This window comes from Phoca vitulina, unplaced genomic scaffold (assembly GCF_004348235.1).
Source record: "Phoca vitulina isolate PV1807 unplaced genomic scaffold, GSC_HSeal_1.0 scaffold61, whole genome shotgun sequence".
Lineage (NCBI taxonomy): Eukaryota > Metazoa > Chordata > Mammalia > Carnivora > Phocidae > Phoca > Phoca vitulina.
The window spans coordinates 110,641-126,791 of NW_022589764.1; the positions used below are offsets into that span (position 1 = coordinate 110,641).

At 39.8% G+C, this 16,151-nt stretch overlaps 1 protein-coding gene across 1 annotated transcript in view; it reads left to right on the top strand.

Annotated features, from left to right (window-relative positions):
- Positions 1-16,151, top strand: part of MCTP2 (multiple C2 and transmembrane domain containing 2) — a 193,227-nt gene that overhangs the window by 56,534 nt on the left and 120,542 nt on the right. Inside the window, exons 8-9 of the mRNA XM_032391275.1 lie at positions 5,253-5,417; positions 7,624-7,754. Of these exons, the coding sequence (XP_032247166.1) occupies positions 5,253-5,417; positions 7,624-7,754 (296 nt within the window). The remainder of the gene's footprint in view (positions 1-5,252; positions 5,418-7,623; positions 7,755-16,151) is intronic.

Genomic DNA, 16,151 nt, shown 5'->3' on the forward strand with positions numbered 1-16,151 from the left:
AAGGATAGGAAATGTGTTAGAAGTGTTTTCCTGGTCTGAATCCCTGAGAAATGGGTATTTATAAACTGTATCGCATTTTTAAAATATCTTCCATCGTTTATTTCGGAGTGCAAAAACTGAGCAGTGGCATTTTTTCACAATGAAAAAAAATGTTAAATTTTGTATAAAACTTTTCTAGCTAATGTGTGTGTACAACCTGCAGGTTATTCATTATCCTTGGGACTATAATCCAGTTCTCATGTACAACTATAAATCTCATGGTCCATGTCCATGTCCTTGTGGGAAATTTAAAAGGCTTTCTTTATATCCTTACGCAAAGATTTTTTTTGTGTGTGTGGTTCTAAGAGAATTTATGCCTACAGGATCCTCTTTGGATGATATAAGAAGCTGCCAGGAGCTTCTCTGGGAGCCTGTTGCATGAATGTATGGATCTTCTCATGTCATGCTATAAAAGCTGTTGACAATGAACAGTTGTTTTACATGTGAAGAAAAAAAAAAAAAAAAAGCTTGGAGTATTTCAGGGAAACCTTTTATAGACTGAATGTTCTCCCTTAGCTTTTCTAAGCAATGCCAACAGAGTTGAATCTTGTTTTGTTGTTCGTTTAGCTTACAAAGTTAGTTAATTTTTTTCCATGCATTTGTTTCCACTGACACCTCCTTTCTCATAAAGACCTAGGAAAACTAACTCATGAGAGTCAAAATAGGACGCGTTGGTGGCGTTAGAATCCCTATTTTCATATTCCTGTAACTGAGATCATAGAGAAAGTACCCAACACAGTATTTGGCACCTAGTAAGTATTCCTTCCTAGAAAAATCTTGTGAACATATTTTCCCGCTGCCCCTCTTTTTCATTCCTGTCTTTTAAAAATTTGGTTGGTATTTTGTCCCACCCAAGGGAGGGCTTTGGATAATCGTCCTGTGGTGTTGGTCAGCATGGTCTGTTCTGGAGTGTGGCCTAGATGACTTTTGATGACTATAGGCTGTGACCCCAGCTCCTGAACTGCATCCTACTCCTTTCAAGATCTTTCTTTACTCCTAACCCCTCTGCCATTCTTCCTGGCCCACAACAGAGAGGAGGCACCTTGCTGACATGTGTGTCATTTCTGGGTTGTCTTCTGCATCGTGCCAAGAGACTGGAGTCCACATCACCATCTCCCCAGCATGCCACTTGGCTGGAATCCTACAATAAGGCATGTGGCCAAACCGTAATCCATTTTATATGTCCCAGGAATGATAGTCGTTCACTGTTTTGAGAGTCTGTGCCTAGATCACAAACTTGTGAAGATTCTCCACAGTTCTTACCTTCAGTTTTGCTCTCTTTTTTTTTTTAAGATTTTATTTTGTTTATTTGAGAGAGAGAATGAAATAGAGAGAGCATGAGGGGGGGAGGGTCAGAGGGAGAAGCAGACCCCCCGCTGAGCAGGGAGCCCGATGCGGGGCTCAATCCCAGGACTCCAGGATCATGACCTGAGCTGACGGCAGTTGCTTAACCAACTGAGCCACCCAGGCGCCGAGCTTTGCTCTCTTTTTACCCTTCCTTCCTTGTCCCTGAGATTGTCATGACCCAGAAGTAAATTGCTCCTGAAGCTTTTCATTTTTCTGAAAGTCAGTTTGGTTTTTTCCTTTTTTCTTTTCTTTCTTTTTTTTTTTTAAGATTTATTTATTTTAGAGAGAAAGAGTGTGTGGGGGGAGGGGCAGAGGGAGAGAGAGAATCTCAAGCAGACAGATGACTCCCCGCTGAGCATAGAGCCTGAGGTGGGACTAGATCCCACAACCCTGAGACCAAACCATGACCTGAGCCAAGAGTCAGACTCTTAACCAATTGAGCCACCCGGGTGCCCCATGAAAGTCAGTATGTTTCTAAGTTAAATATCATACCTCGTATTTACTGGTAATAACTAACGTGTGTGCTTCAGATGGAAGTCATGATTTCTGTTCAGAGAAAGGGTGTGGATTTGGTGGGGTGGGGGTTGAGGAAGAGAGAGAGCCTATGAATGAAACAACATAGAAACAGTGAAAGGTTCTGATCCTTTGGGAGGAAGGAGAAAAATAACAAAACCGTGATGTACTATATTTTATCCTTTATGTCGGCTGAGAAATTAGGGTCAGGACCCAGAAACTTTGCTCTATCTCCTGGTGTTTGTTTCAGCTCAGGTGGGGTGGGCTTCTCCTTTGATGGGTCATTTCCTTCTCTCCTTTCACATTCCAAGCTGCATTAAGATGACAAATTTCACTTATAGGCTCAGGCACAGACATGAAAACCTGAGCTATGGAGTTAGCAGAGTGAGTGCAGAAGAGTGGATTTATTGTGGGGAGAAAGGGATCGTTTGAAGAGCACAAAAGATTTGGGGAGCCCAGCTCTGAATCAGAGCTCACAGAGGATGGCCCCTACCATACCTGCCCCTCCCCACTGACTCCGCTCTTAAGCCTCATCACTCGTCTCAAGGCTGAAGACAAATAAATGTTAAAGTAATTGAGACACTTCTTTAGAGCACACATACACACACCCCAGAATATGTTGCTCATAGACAAAATTTTATTTGGACATAACCTTGTAGTGGGTTTTGCAGAAAGATTGAGGGTAAAACAAGGAGAATAAAGGCCTTGTGTTCTTTTTCTATCTGTGAACTCTGAAGTAAATAGTTCACTTTTCCTACCCTGCCTTTAGTAAGGGGAAAAAAAAAAAATCTTGGACGGCAAAGACCAAGTCCGTCACATCAAACATGACTGTGTTAAATACTAAAATGTTCAAAGTCCGACTGAGATAGATAAAGGCTTTGATGGAAAGTGGATATTTCCCAGGGACATTACAAGCAATAATCCAGATGTTATGGTGTAATGCAACGAGTGTCCGTGGATAGATCAGGAGCTCCAGCCAAGCTGCGCCTGATGTAGGCCTTAGCCTTGCCCTCCCATGCTGTTCCGCCATATGGAACCTATCTCTCGGCCCCCTTAATAACCAGCTTTGGATTCCATTTTCACAGAGCTCATAGAGCTAAGTGGGGCTGTTTTATGGACAAGTTAGATAGAAGCCTTTCCAAGATAAACATCCAGTTTGAAATTAGGACATACCAACCCACAAAATTATTTTAGGGCATATTTCATGGAAGCACTGCCATTTTTCTTAGGCAATTGCCAGACTGTAGGATGCCCTTTGATCCCTTGTGGACATTACTCCCTTCTTTATAAAAAGGATTTTGAAATAGTTGCAGTGTTTAGGGAGGAATATATCTGTCGGAGCTTTGAAGCATGGTCATGGGACAGGTCATGCCTTAGCTTGTTGGTTGGCAAGTCAAACTTTAAAAAGAAAAAAATTTAAAAAAAGGAATTATAGCAGGGTATATGAATCCAAATCTCATTTTTCTTTTAAAGGTAGAAGTTTTCAGCCCGTGTACCTAATAAGCTATAAAATGTATTCGGTGTATCCAGATCTATATGCTTACATATAGATTTATAAACACATATGCATATATGTTTATATATGTGTCTATTTATATGCTGTGTTCTTTAATAAACATGAAATTGCTTAACTTTATTTCATAAAGCTTCATTATTGAATATAGTCTATCCACAAACGAACTGGAAACAGAAGTTAAGAAAGGATTGTTCATGTTCTCCAGAGGAATGGAATTTTTTTTTTCTTTTTAAAATCTCACGCACCCTCCCTACTCTCTCAGCACCTCCAAAACTCGTGTGTGTGTGCATGCACGCACACACACACGCGCCTGCATTTTAAGAGAAAAGCAACACAGATGTGAGGTTTGAGAGTGTAGATTTCCTTAAATGTGTTTTGTTTAAGGCAGTCACAGAATGACCAACCAAATGTTTGGTGTGGTACTGTGCATCATTTTTAAAAGTGGTGGAGTGACGTGTTGGATGAGGTAAGCTGGTATATAATTAATATGATACCGACATACCATTTGTTGTGATAAATTGTGACTAACTGGTGTCCGAGCAAATTGGTGTCTGAATGATCTCGAAGATATATTGAGTAGACGACAGGAATGAATATATAGTGTTAGAAATTCATTGCTTTACTGTGGTACTTGATGCCATTTACATTCTTCAGTCCATTTATTTCCCCTTCAAATAAAGCAGTGTGTGCTTGTACTGTTTCACGTTATTGAGCGGCGAACGTAAATGAACTCCGCCAACTAAATGCAGCGTGTGGATCATGTGGGGATCCTCATTCAGGCAAACTAACCATAAAAAAAGACATGGGTGAGACCCTTCAGGGAAATGTGGATATGTGCTGGGTATTTAATGATATTAAGGGAATTATGGTTACTTTTGTGGAGTGTGATCATGGCATGGTGCTTATGGAAAACCAAATACGGATTTTTGCTTTCAAATATTTCAGCCAGAGAAAAATAGTGAAGGGATACATGAAATCAGATTGGCAAAATGTTGAATCAGATGAATAAGTACGTGGAGATTTATATACCATTCTCTCTGCCTTTGTGTATGTTTGAAAATTTACATAATGGAAATTAAAAATAAATAAAGTGTGCTTGTCCTCTTTATAATTTAATAATAGGGGATGTTTGCTTTTCTCTATATTCTGTTTAAGGTGTGTGTGAGTGTGCATGAGTAATATAATTTAGAAAAGGAAAAAAAAAGTAAGTTAACAGTTGCTGAATCTCTACTGGATCCCAGGCACCGTGCTAAGGGCTTTCCACATCCTTCCCCTCCCTGCAGATCTGCAAAGCTCATTTGGCTGGCTAGCTGATTGCAGGCTGGATCTGGAGTTGTGAATCTCACAGTGGTGTTGGGTTTTTTAGTAGTAGCTCAAGGAATACAGGGAAGTGTGGACAGATTCAAGTGTGAAGGATAAATTCAAAACCATTATTTCTAAATACCCGGAGGAATTTTGTTTCCCTGCAAAGCAGTGCCTTGCTCGTCTCTCTCTGCTTCCCAGAATTCCCTTCTTCCCTTCCTACTATTAAAATAGCTGAAGGCCCTGGTGAAGAATTCCTACCAAGGAGCACATCTGGGTGGGAGTATAGGCTAGTGCCAAATCCAAGTGTTGCTCCCAATCATCCTTCACTATATTGTTACAAGTCCGGTGCTCGAGAAGGAAATCACATAACTGTGCTTGCAGGTTTGCAAAATCAATGAAGACTAATAACACTTTCACCAGTCAGGGAGTGCTATTCATAATCCCATATTGAAAGCTGGAATTCCTGTGATCACCAAAGTCACACTCAAGAATTATCAGCAAGTTTATATGTCATCTTCATTCTTTGCTTTAGTCCTCTTTGATACGTAACCTGCGGCTCTCAGAGTCCTTGAGAAAGAACCAGCTCTGGAACGGGATTATAAGTATAACGTTGTTGGAAGGGAAGAATGTCTCAGGAGGAAGCATGACAGAGATGTTTGTCCAGTTAAAACTGGGAGATCAGAGGTATAAAAGTAAGGTAAGTTCTGTCAATTCCTTAAGAAGTACAAGATCTTTCATAATAAAGGAACTGAAAAAAAATGTTTTCCACTCTGAATTTCACAAGAAGAGGAGAAATTTATTTTTAGCCCTCGTAACTTTATTAGGAGCATTCCAGACAACAAAATAATTGTATAGCTGCAGTCAATTAATATACCTATTGGCTTGCTTAGCATAATTTATTTTAATATAGTATCTGGAGCAAGAGAAAGCTTATTAAATAACAGATTTAGATGCATGATTTATTTTTGTTTTGAAAATAAGCAAACATTGTTTCAAAGATTGCAGGAAAGGTATAATTAAATATTTTCAAAATCCTACAAAAATAAAATCGTGTAATATATTTGGGTGAAAACAGTCGAGATAACGAAAAATATTTTCAAAATCATACACTCTTTGCTTTCTCTTACTTGTTAGTATTAACACGAAAAATAGACATTTGATGCTGGTTGTTGTGATTTTTTTTTTAAACTGAAGTATTAGTGATTTGTTTTGAACAAAAGTAATGGCATTTTTAGCTGCCTTTAAAACTCAATCACCTTACTCTCCTGAAACAAATTCCACTTAATTTTTAATCTTAGTAATTTGGTGTGGTTTTTATTTCAAAAACCATAGTCTCCAAATCATGGTAATGAATTCATTTTGCATAACTGTCAGACAGGAATATTTCCTAGGTTTTATGGATTAGGGGCACTAGGGTACTTGAAAGTTGTCACTTGCCAAAAGCCATGTAGAAAAAAACAAACAAACAAACAAAACAAAACATTGGTGGAAGATTTTGAAAACAGACCCGAGGATATTTGCAATTTGGACTTTACAGTGTAGAGGACATGACACATGCAGACCAATGCAGTTGGGAAGTGATTTAGGGAGCAAGAGGTTTCTCTGTTGCATGCTCTTCAGTGCAAAATCAAACATTAAACATCACTAATCCACCACAAGGAGTAAAGAATTGAAGCTCACACCGGAGAATCATTTTTGAGAAATGTGAAAAATTCTGGGTGAGTTACAGCAGAATTAGACATATGATTATTTTAATCAGGTAGTTTCAGGCTGTATCTGACAGCGAATGTATCCAGGGTGAACACATCTCTCCACTAAGATTCCTTTAGCCAGCCCAGGGTCAGGCTAAGGATTTATAGAAAAATTAATCATTGCTAAGTACACTTTGCCCTTTGGACTAAGGTGGAGGGCAGAATTAGTCCAGTCTTTGCTACAGTCCCCCTTGGGGAATATCACATTTAATTTGTGGTCAAATGTTTTTTTTCCCCGTGGTTTCTAAATTCTGTGATCTGATATATTAAGCTCAGTGTGAGAAAGAGCTTAAATGATAGTACATGATGTTGGCGACAGCCGACGTCTGAGTTGTCCCCGTTTTCCCTTGCAGGAATAGTTTGGCGCTCAGATTTAATAGTTGACTCAGTGCTTCTAGAGCGTGATAGTCCGTGCCCAGCATTCTTGCTCCATTTTATTCACAAATTCAGTCTCTGGGTAAATGAAACAAAAGCAAAAAATGCTGCTAACAGATCAGACACATAAGCTGTTTGCAGTCACTGGGAGAACACAGAAACACTTGTGAAGTTTTCAAACCAGGCTGTTTACTTTTTTTGGTGTGGCTATAGTGAGGCTTCTCCGTCTTTCTCTCGCTCCAGTGACTGGATTCTGTAAACTCAGATTTTAAAAACAGGCAGCAGTGTCCCAGTGACGGGTTTTTCATGCAGTGCATCGGACAGATGTGAATGAACATCTCAGCCTGCTAATTTATATACTTCTTAAGCCAGCACTGAATGGATGTGCTAATAAAACTTACGTACTTGCATTCGATTAACCAATGAGGAGAATCTTTTGTAAGAGAGAGCAACTGTAACTGTCTATTGAGATATGTTTTATATGTCTATAATATATATATAATTTATGGTTCCTTGTGGGATAATTCTGGTGGGGTCACTCTTGCTAATGGGCTGGATAAATTCTTGAATCTGCGGGTGAGCTAAACGGGTAGTGATGGTTTGCCAATTCCCGAAACCTCAAAGTCCCTTTCGTTCCAAAACGGAAAGTTTAACTTTCTAAGGGAGAGGCACATCGTCACGATCTCCTGCCGTGTAGAAATGAAATGAATGTCTGTAGCTGCTGTAGCAATGAATGGCATTTTAAGAAAATAAATACTATAACTGCATGTTTTCTAGACACTGTGTAAGAGTGCAAATCCGCAGTGGCGGGAACAGTTTGACTTTCACTACTTCTCTGACAGGATGGGCATTTTGGACATTGAAGTGTGGGGAAAGGACAGCAGAAAGCACGAGGAGCGTCTGGGCACGTGAGTCTGCTCTGCTTTCTAATCGTGGGAGATGTGTGTGGAGCTTGTTTCTGCAGGAGGCTGGTCAGAGAGAATGTCATGATCTGTTTGGGCTTAGAGTAAAACCTCACATCCCCACCCCAGCAGCCATAAGTAAGCTGGACCCTAACCTGGGGAAAAATCTCGTTTTGTTTCTGGTAAATGTCATTTCATATTGATTAAGACAGAAGAAAATAGTATGTGTCAGGAATTCTTTAAAAAAAAGTTATTGTGCCATCTCAGGCTATTTGGGAAATGTTTATGCACAGGTCGGCCCACTTATATGCAATTTTTTTCCCCAATAAATACAGTACAATACTGTAAATGTATTTTCTCTTCCTTATGATTTTTTTTTTAAAGTAACAGTTTCTTTTCCCTAGCGAACTTTATTGTGAGAATACAGATAACCTACAAAATATGTGTTAACTGTTTGTATTATCAGTAGGGCTTCTGGTCAACAGAAGAGGGCTATATAGTAGTTGAGTTTTGGGGGAGTGAAAAGTTATGCACAGGTTATGGACTGTGCCGGGGCATCAGCACCTCTGACCCCCTGCACTGTTCAATAATCAACTGCGTAAATTTCCAGTGTACCCTATAATTTTAGTTTTGCTACTTAGTAAAATACCATATAATTTAGTAGGAAGATGAAGCTAGGTTCTCAAAATGGTGGGAATATTTTCAGTGTCCTTGATGAGCTTTGTGGCAAACCATAATGAAATCTATTGAGGTGAGATCTATTTCCTTTCATTTCTTTACTCTGCACCCTCCCAACTTAATTGAGGGGCTTACCCATACATAACGAGCAATACCATGAATATTATAGGTTCCTTATTGTAGCAATACCATTAAGTGAGATTGTGCCTGCACCATGGCTGGCCCTTGGGAAGTACCATGGAAATGGTGGTGGAAAGATCATCTCTGATCTTACAAATAGCCCTGCAAGTTAGTAGCATTATTCCTATTCTGTGGAGGAGGGAATAGAGTGCAAGAGGCTTATAATTCACTTGGCCATGGACTTCAGAGCAGTGAATGCCAGGGCTAGGATTCTGTGTTTTCCAAGACCAATTTCTTTCCAAAAAATCACTGCCTTTTGTTCATCCTGTATACGTACAATTTGTATCCAAATCTTAAATCTAGGATACAAGCATTCAAAGGGCTCTCAACAGCTGTTTGTCATCTTTTCCAAACCAGAGTCTCTGGGACCCTGGATTCAGAGAGATGCCTGGGGCTCACCACTTGGAGAAAAAGGGGGGGAGGTTCTGCTAAAACCTCTATCCTGAGGCCAGAGCATCTCAACTTTTACTTCTCTTCTATATTGGGGTTCTAATTGAGGGAACGTCTTATTGCCGAAAGCTGAAAATTGAAAATGACTCTTCTAATAGAAACTCTTGGATTCACTGACGAGGGAATGCAGAGGCCCAGAGCAGTGAATGTTTTTCCATCAGCAGGGAACTTATAGGGAGAAATGGGGCGAGACCCAGCTATCCCAGTACTTCGTGCACTGCTTTTTCTGGGTAAAATACTGAGCACAGCGTCTGGCACACAGACTATTAGCTCTTCTTGCCGTCATCATCCCATCCCTCACCAGCAGCTCTCCTGGGATACTAAGTGGGGTGTTTGGTATCCATGGAACATTCCTGCCGTGTTTTTCCACGGAGGCACCATGTTCCGTGGGACTGTCTGGCATGTTGCAGGATGTTTAGTGAATCTGGCTCTTACCCACCTGATACCTGTTGCTTTCCCCAGTTAGTGTGTAGGAAATGCACAAACGCAGAGAACTCTGTGTCCCAAAGCGTTATCTGAGTGGTGGGGATTTGGGCTTCCAGTGATGAATGGCCAATGGGTTATTTTAGGAGGTGCAAAGAATAATACCCTTCCCATTTCACACATCACTGTGCTGTCCTGTTTCCTCCACATAATAGGAAATGCTTTTCCAGATGAGCGTTAAGTTTCTTCTCAGCCACAAAAAATAATTTAAGATGTTCCTTTTCTTCCACGTGTTGTCATCGGAGTATGCATTTATTTTAGTTATTTCCTGTTTGTAACTTAGATGTGTACCTGTCCTAGGGGTCATGATGTCCTTCCTCTTCATGGATTTTAAAGGATCTTTTTGGTATCCTTTTCCTTTTTCCTCTCCTGAGGTACAAAAGATAACAAAAGCATCTCTTGGGAGCTGGCTACACAGCGTTACCCTGCAGTGGGGTGAAACGTACCCTAAAAATATATACTGCTTCTCAGAGTTAAAGATGAGGTGGTGTCAGCATGTGCTGAAACTCACCGACCTGTTACATACTGTTCCTTCCCACTTCAAATTTCTCACTTATTTTCTCCTCATTTCATTTTCTTTGTTGTTGTATTAAGGCTTGGTTATTTTATCCACCCATGGTTGGGAAATACCTTTTTGCATGAGGAAACTCTCCGACAGTATACATGAGTTATAATTGTCTCCTAAGACATGTTGCATATTTTGTTTTTGGAGAACACCTTGATGCTAGTCATTTAAAGCCCTACATGGCCTCTCTGAGGAAATTCTCATCAGTGAAGCTTCCCTTTGCAGGCAGATTGACATGAGGAAAGGAGCACCAGCTTGGGAGTTGCACATTCATGGCTTGCTGAACCAGTTTGCTAGCTGTGTGACCTCAGGCAATGGATTTGCTTGTGAAATTGGGCTTTCTTTCCATGCAGTGGGGTCTGGTCAGCAACAGTGTCTATGTGATACCTAGGTCTTTTATCAGCACTTAAATGCTAGATATTATTATTACTATTAATTTTGAGATTGTTCTGTATGACAACTGTAGACCCCCACAACATTTGCAACTAAAATTATGCAATTTAAGAAAAAGAAATATGGCTGGTAAAATTCAGTGTGTATATATATACATAATATATATATATATGTATATATTTTTTTGTATATATATTGCGTATATATATATTTTTTTCAAAACAGTATAGACGTTTTTTGAAATTTTTTGCAGAAGTTGGCAGTGAATATCTTCAAGGACATGGTGCAAAGGACATTTGTTGACTGAAGGATTGAGCAGTGGCATTGGCATTGGTGGGGTGCTAGCTTGGTGATGGTGATGATGAGTCAAGGTCTCAACTGGTGGCATGCTGTTCCCCAAGGGGGTGTCTGGATATGTGTCTCCTGAGTCACATGGAGCTTTCTGAAATCCCCTTGTGTCATGGTTCCCCTGTTGTCTTCCACTGAGCCACAAGTTATTCCCAAGGGGGTCAAGGCTGGTCCCCAGATCCAGCGTCCCCTGGACCATAGTGCCTACGAACTCTAGGGTTTATTCATGAGCAAAACCAAATCAAAACAAAAACAGAAAAATTACCAAAAAAACCCAGTCTCTGATTTTAAAATCCAACAATGGTCCAGAGACAGTGAACTTTTCGGGGGAGTAAGAAATAAAGCTAAGTTGAACCTGCTCCAACTTTTAAACAAAAGGGCAAGAATATAAATATAGAGTATCCCCTTGTAAACCTGGGCCATTTCAAAACAATTGTATTGTTTTCTTAAAGCCTATTTTACATTTCAAAGTGATTTTAGAGATTAACTCGTTAGAGAATATTCTAGGCTTTAGTTTTGAAAAGTTACTAATGAGAAAGTTCGAGTCCATTTTAACTGGGCTACCACAGAATCAACCTGCAGTCCCACATGGTGCCCTGGAAAGTGGCTCTGACGTTCTCCCAGTTTATTAGCAACTCTGATGTGGTGGAGGAGCGGGGCTGGGATATTTCTCTGGACAAATTGCACCGTGCGTCGTCGATCTGCTTTTACAACCTGGCTTGACACATTCACCGTTTTCTTCGTGTTCACCCCCTTCCTTCGCCTCCGAGATTTACAGCCTTTAAAACTACAGCACTCTTTTCTGCCCCTCGCATTTAAGTTAAAAGCTGGCCAGTCTGTAAAATAAAACAGGGAATTATGGTAATGAATAAGAGGTTAAAAGCTATCATGGCAAGTGAAACTTGAGCAGGTTTGGGTGACTGATATGGCAAAATTATGTGTTGAATTAAAACATTAAAATGCAGCCGGATTAATGGAGAAAGACAAGAACAGGAGGTCAGAAACAATGCTTAAATCAGCACATTCACCACATGTAGGCTAGATAGCTTTACTATATGCCTGTAGCAGAAAAAAAGTAGTAATTAAGTCCTTGTCTTCTTCAGGTGGAGAGAACTGTGGACTTTTCAATCTGGGAGCACCTAGTAAATATATTTATTTCCATTCCTTTCTTATGTAGCGGAGGAATTAGAGAGTGCACAGTATTTAGATGGTTAACAAAAAACACTTGCCTTTGTCATTTGGAGTTCTTGACTTTGAGCTTCGTTATGCTACTGGCCTTCATTTTTTGTTTGTTCACTCTATTCAAGAAATACAGAGCACGTCATGTACCGGATACTGCAAAGATTCAGCAGAAAATGACAGTGATGGACGCTATCCTCAGACACTAAAAAGTTTGGGGCTGATTCAAGTTGTCAGGCAGCAGCTTGTGGGGGTGGGGGTGGGGAGAGCAGCTTCCTGGAAGAACAGAGATGGGTGGGTTAGCCTGACGAGGAGATTGGAGGAAGAACTTTCAGGAAGATGGAACAACATGGGCAAAGGTCAAGACAGGAGAGAGAAGGCATTCTGAGAAGCTTGAAAGGAATGAGAAGGGTGGGCAGTGTCATGAGATGAGACCTGAGAGCAGAGCAGGAGTGAGGTCACAAAGCCATCCAATTCCATCTCCTGCAAAGGAACAATGGTGGCTTCTCTCTAAGACACAAATGCATGGGGGCCCCTGCTATTTTGTTTCCATAATATAAAGGTTGTTACAGTAGCGGGCTCTTACAGACCAAATATTTTAAGATCAGATTGTGGAATGAGAATTTCCTGGTGACCTAAGGGCCAGCGTGTGGCACCTTCTGAATGACTGTCCACACACGGTCACTTCTCTTGTGTGTGAAGTCACACATGAAGCCACAGGAACAGACCTGATTTGGTAAGGCTCATTAATCACATAGATGGTCTGAGTGTGTGTTTTCCACATTGTTCTCAACAGAAAGAAGAGCAGTTTTATAAGTTTTATTGCTTTATCGGTTTTTATTCAGTGCATCATTGGATATGTTGGCCAGAGTTTCTTGGGCTATGGGGAGTTAAAAGCTATGCTTCAGGGGCGCCTGGCTGGCTCAGTTGGAAGAGCATGTGACTCTTGATCTTGGGGTCGTGAGTTCAAGTCCCATGTGGGGTCTAGGGATTTCTTAAATAAAAAAGAATTAAAAGGTTATGCTTTCAAAATTATTTTTAGGTCAATTTCCCTGATGCTTTTGTCAATGTGTTTGTATTGTCAGCAACCCACCTTGTAAATTTTTAAGATGCTAATAACATGGATGTAATTCGCCACAGCCAGATTATTAACATGTCTCCAGATCAGGGGTCAGCAAACTAGGGCCCATGGGCCAAATCCAGATGGCTGCCTGTTTTTGAATAAAGTTTTATTGGATAACAGCCTTGTTTGTTTGTTTACGTTGTCTATTACTGCTTTCATGATACAAGGGGACTTGAGTAGTTTCAACAGAGACCACATGGCCCATCAACTTTAAATTGCTTTATGGCCCTTTGTAGAAAAAAATAGTTTAAGTACCTATTATTTATTAATTGATGTGATAATTGAAAAATTCATGGTGAGAGCCGTTTAGACCATATACCTTAAAACTGATAAAATATAGCTATTGCTGTATTATTTTTCAATGAAAATTTGCATATACACTAGTAAGCTCAGCTTTCATAAATCCTTCTAAAAGGCTGCCATTTGTGTAGAGTTTGGGAAGAAATTTAGAGGATGCAAAATGGAAGGCAAACAAATACATAACACCACTTGTAAAATTCTGGAATTAGACAGTGAGTTCGTGGTGTTTATTGGAATGAGAAAGAAGGAAGGAGTAGGTGGTGTTTTAATTTGCCCCTGAACCTGGGCTGAATCTGTTCTCCTCGTGTTCTCAGAGGCTCATCCTGCACTCCGCCCATAACAAGTAACTAAACAGATAAAGCCTTGGGAAAGAACAACCGATTCTGTAGTGAGTCAGTACCACCAAGAGAGAATTAAGAGACCAACTAAATCATTTAGTATTTTCTCAGGGCGGAATTTGATACCCTTTAGAAAATGGAAGACACAACCTAAATTCTCCTTTCCAAATTTTTGTATTAAAAATGTCTTCAATGGATGTATTTCAGATTATCTCATATCATAAAGATTTTAGACTTTAGAGTACTTACCTTGAACCTCAAAAAAAGATATTTTGTTCACACAATACTTACCTTTCTTCAGGAAGTTCAGTGAGTATTATGGTGATAACATCAGAAATTCTGAAAGACAAATCCTTTGTATTTTTTATTTTTATTTTTCTAAGTTTTTATTTTAATTCCAGTGTGTTGACATAGTGTTATAGTCGTGTCAGGTGTAAAATATAGTGATTCAACACTTCCATACATCACCCTGTGCTCATCACAAGTGCACTCCTTCATCCCCATCCCGTTTCCCCCATCCCCCCACTCACCTCCCCTCTGTTGACCAGCAGTGTGTTCTCTACAGTTAAGAATCTGTTTCTTGGTTTGTCACTCTTTTTTCCTTTGGTTGGTTGTTTCTTAAATTCCACATATGATTGAAATCGTATATTTGTCTTTCTCTGACTGACTTCTTTCACTTAACATTATACTGTGTAGCAACATCCATGCCATTGCAAATGGCGAGATTTCATTCTTTATGGCTAATATTCCATTGCATATATATACCACATCATCTTTTTCTATTCATCAATCAGTGGATGCTTGGGCTGCTTCCATATCTTGGCTATTGTAAATAATGCTGCTCTAAACACAGGGGTGCATGTATCCCTTTGAATTAGTGTTCTTGTATTCTTTGGGTAAATACTCAGTAGTGCAATTGCTGGATCATAAGGTAGTTCTATTTTTACCTTTTTGAGGAACCTCCACACCGTTTTCCACAGTGGCTGCACCAGTTTGCATGAGACAGATCCTCTTCATTTCTTCTGCGTTTGCTGATAATGCAATACCTCTTCCTAGCTTGGAGTTAATATAAATAATTCTTCCAGCCTCTGGCTAACCTCCAGAGCTTCTGGTTTTCCTTCAGACATGAGGATGAGCTAGAACAATGTGGACTGAGATTGAAGTAGGGTAAAATGGGAGGTCTGGAGGAGAGGTTCTTGTATGGAATTCATTTCTTCTTACTTCCAGCTTTCCTCCTTTCTTCCAGAGTGTGGGAGTAAATGTGGAAGCCAGGTGGGTAGGTGAGAAGCAGAGGGTAATTCAGTTGTAGAAAGTTTATAGAAAGTCATCTTTAGACGGGGTGCCTGTCTGGCTTAGTTGGTAGAGCACGTGACCATTGATCTCAGGGTTGTAGGTTCAAGCCCCACATTCTGTATGAAGCCTACAAAAAAACAAAAAAACAAAACAGAACAAAAAAAATGCCATCTTTAGAGGGGAGCTGATTGTTCACACTAGGGAGAGGGTAGCTGTAAATTAATCCTTAATTCTTAAGATATCAATTCCCATAATGGGGCAGGTACCCTAGGAGCCTGGGTCATAACCCACGTGCAAAAGGATCAACGTTTAATTATGATTGACATCATGGCAATCTATCAGTTTGATTTGTTCTTTCAAGTCACTATGGAAGTAAAAATATTTGACTGGATCCACTCATTAGTTAACTGAGCATGTAGAATCCATTAGGTTTGTGCAGAAATCCCCAATCTGTTGTTTGTGGAGATTGTTTTATCTAAAATAGGCAGGGCTGTTTTCATGCAGGGGTTCTTTCTTCCATCCGAACAGTCTTTAGAGATGGGATAGGTGCAAAAGTTTCATAGGAGAGAGACATGACGAAAAAGTTTGTGGAAATGTGTAATTTCTAAGACAAAATCCAGTGTTTACTTTGCATTTTGTCTGGTACGTGATTCAACTTTGGTTTAAAATAATCAACTGCTCTATTCTGACGAGTTGTGCCTTGAGACAGGCACTGGGAGAGTCTGTGCATAGTTATTGTAAAAATGCTAATATTGCTCACAGTCTTTTTAGATGACTTTTTAGAATTAACATAAGGTTCATTTTGAATTATCCAAGAGAAATTTACCGTGTGCATCATTTTCAACTCCCAAACATTATTTGTCTCTTATCTCCAAGTAACTTCTGGTTGTTAAAACCACCACTACAACAGAAAGGTGGAACTCAAAGGATGAAAATAAATTGTCATTACTAATGATATTAAGGTGATTTTGCCATAAATAGGTTATTGCTCATTTGGACTAATGAAAGTGACCACCAGAAAAAAATTCTTACAAATTTGGATCATTTATCTTTCTGTAAGAAAGAGCTTTGTT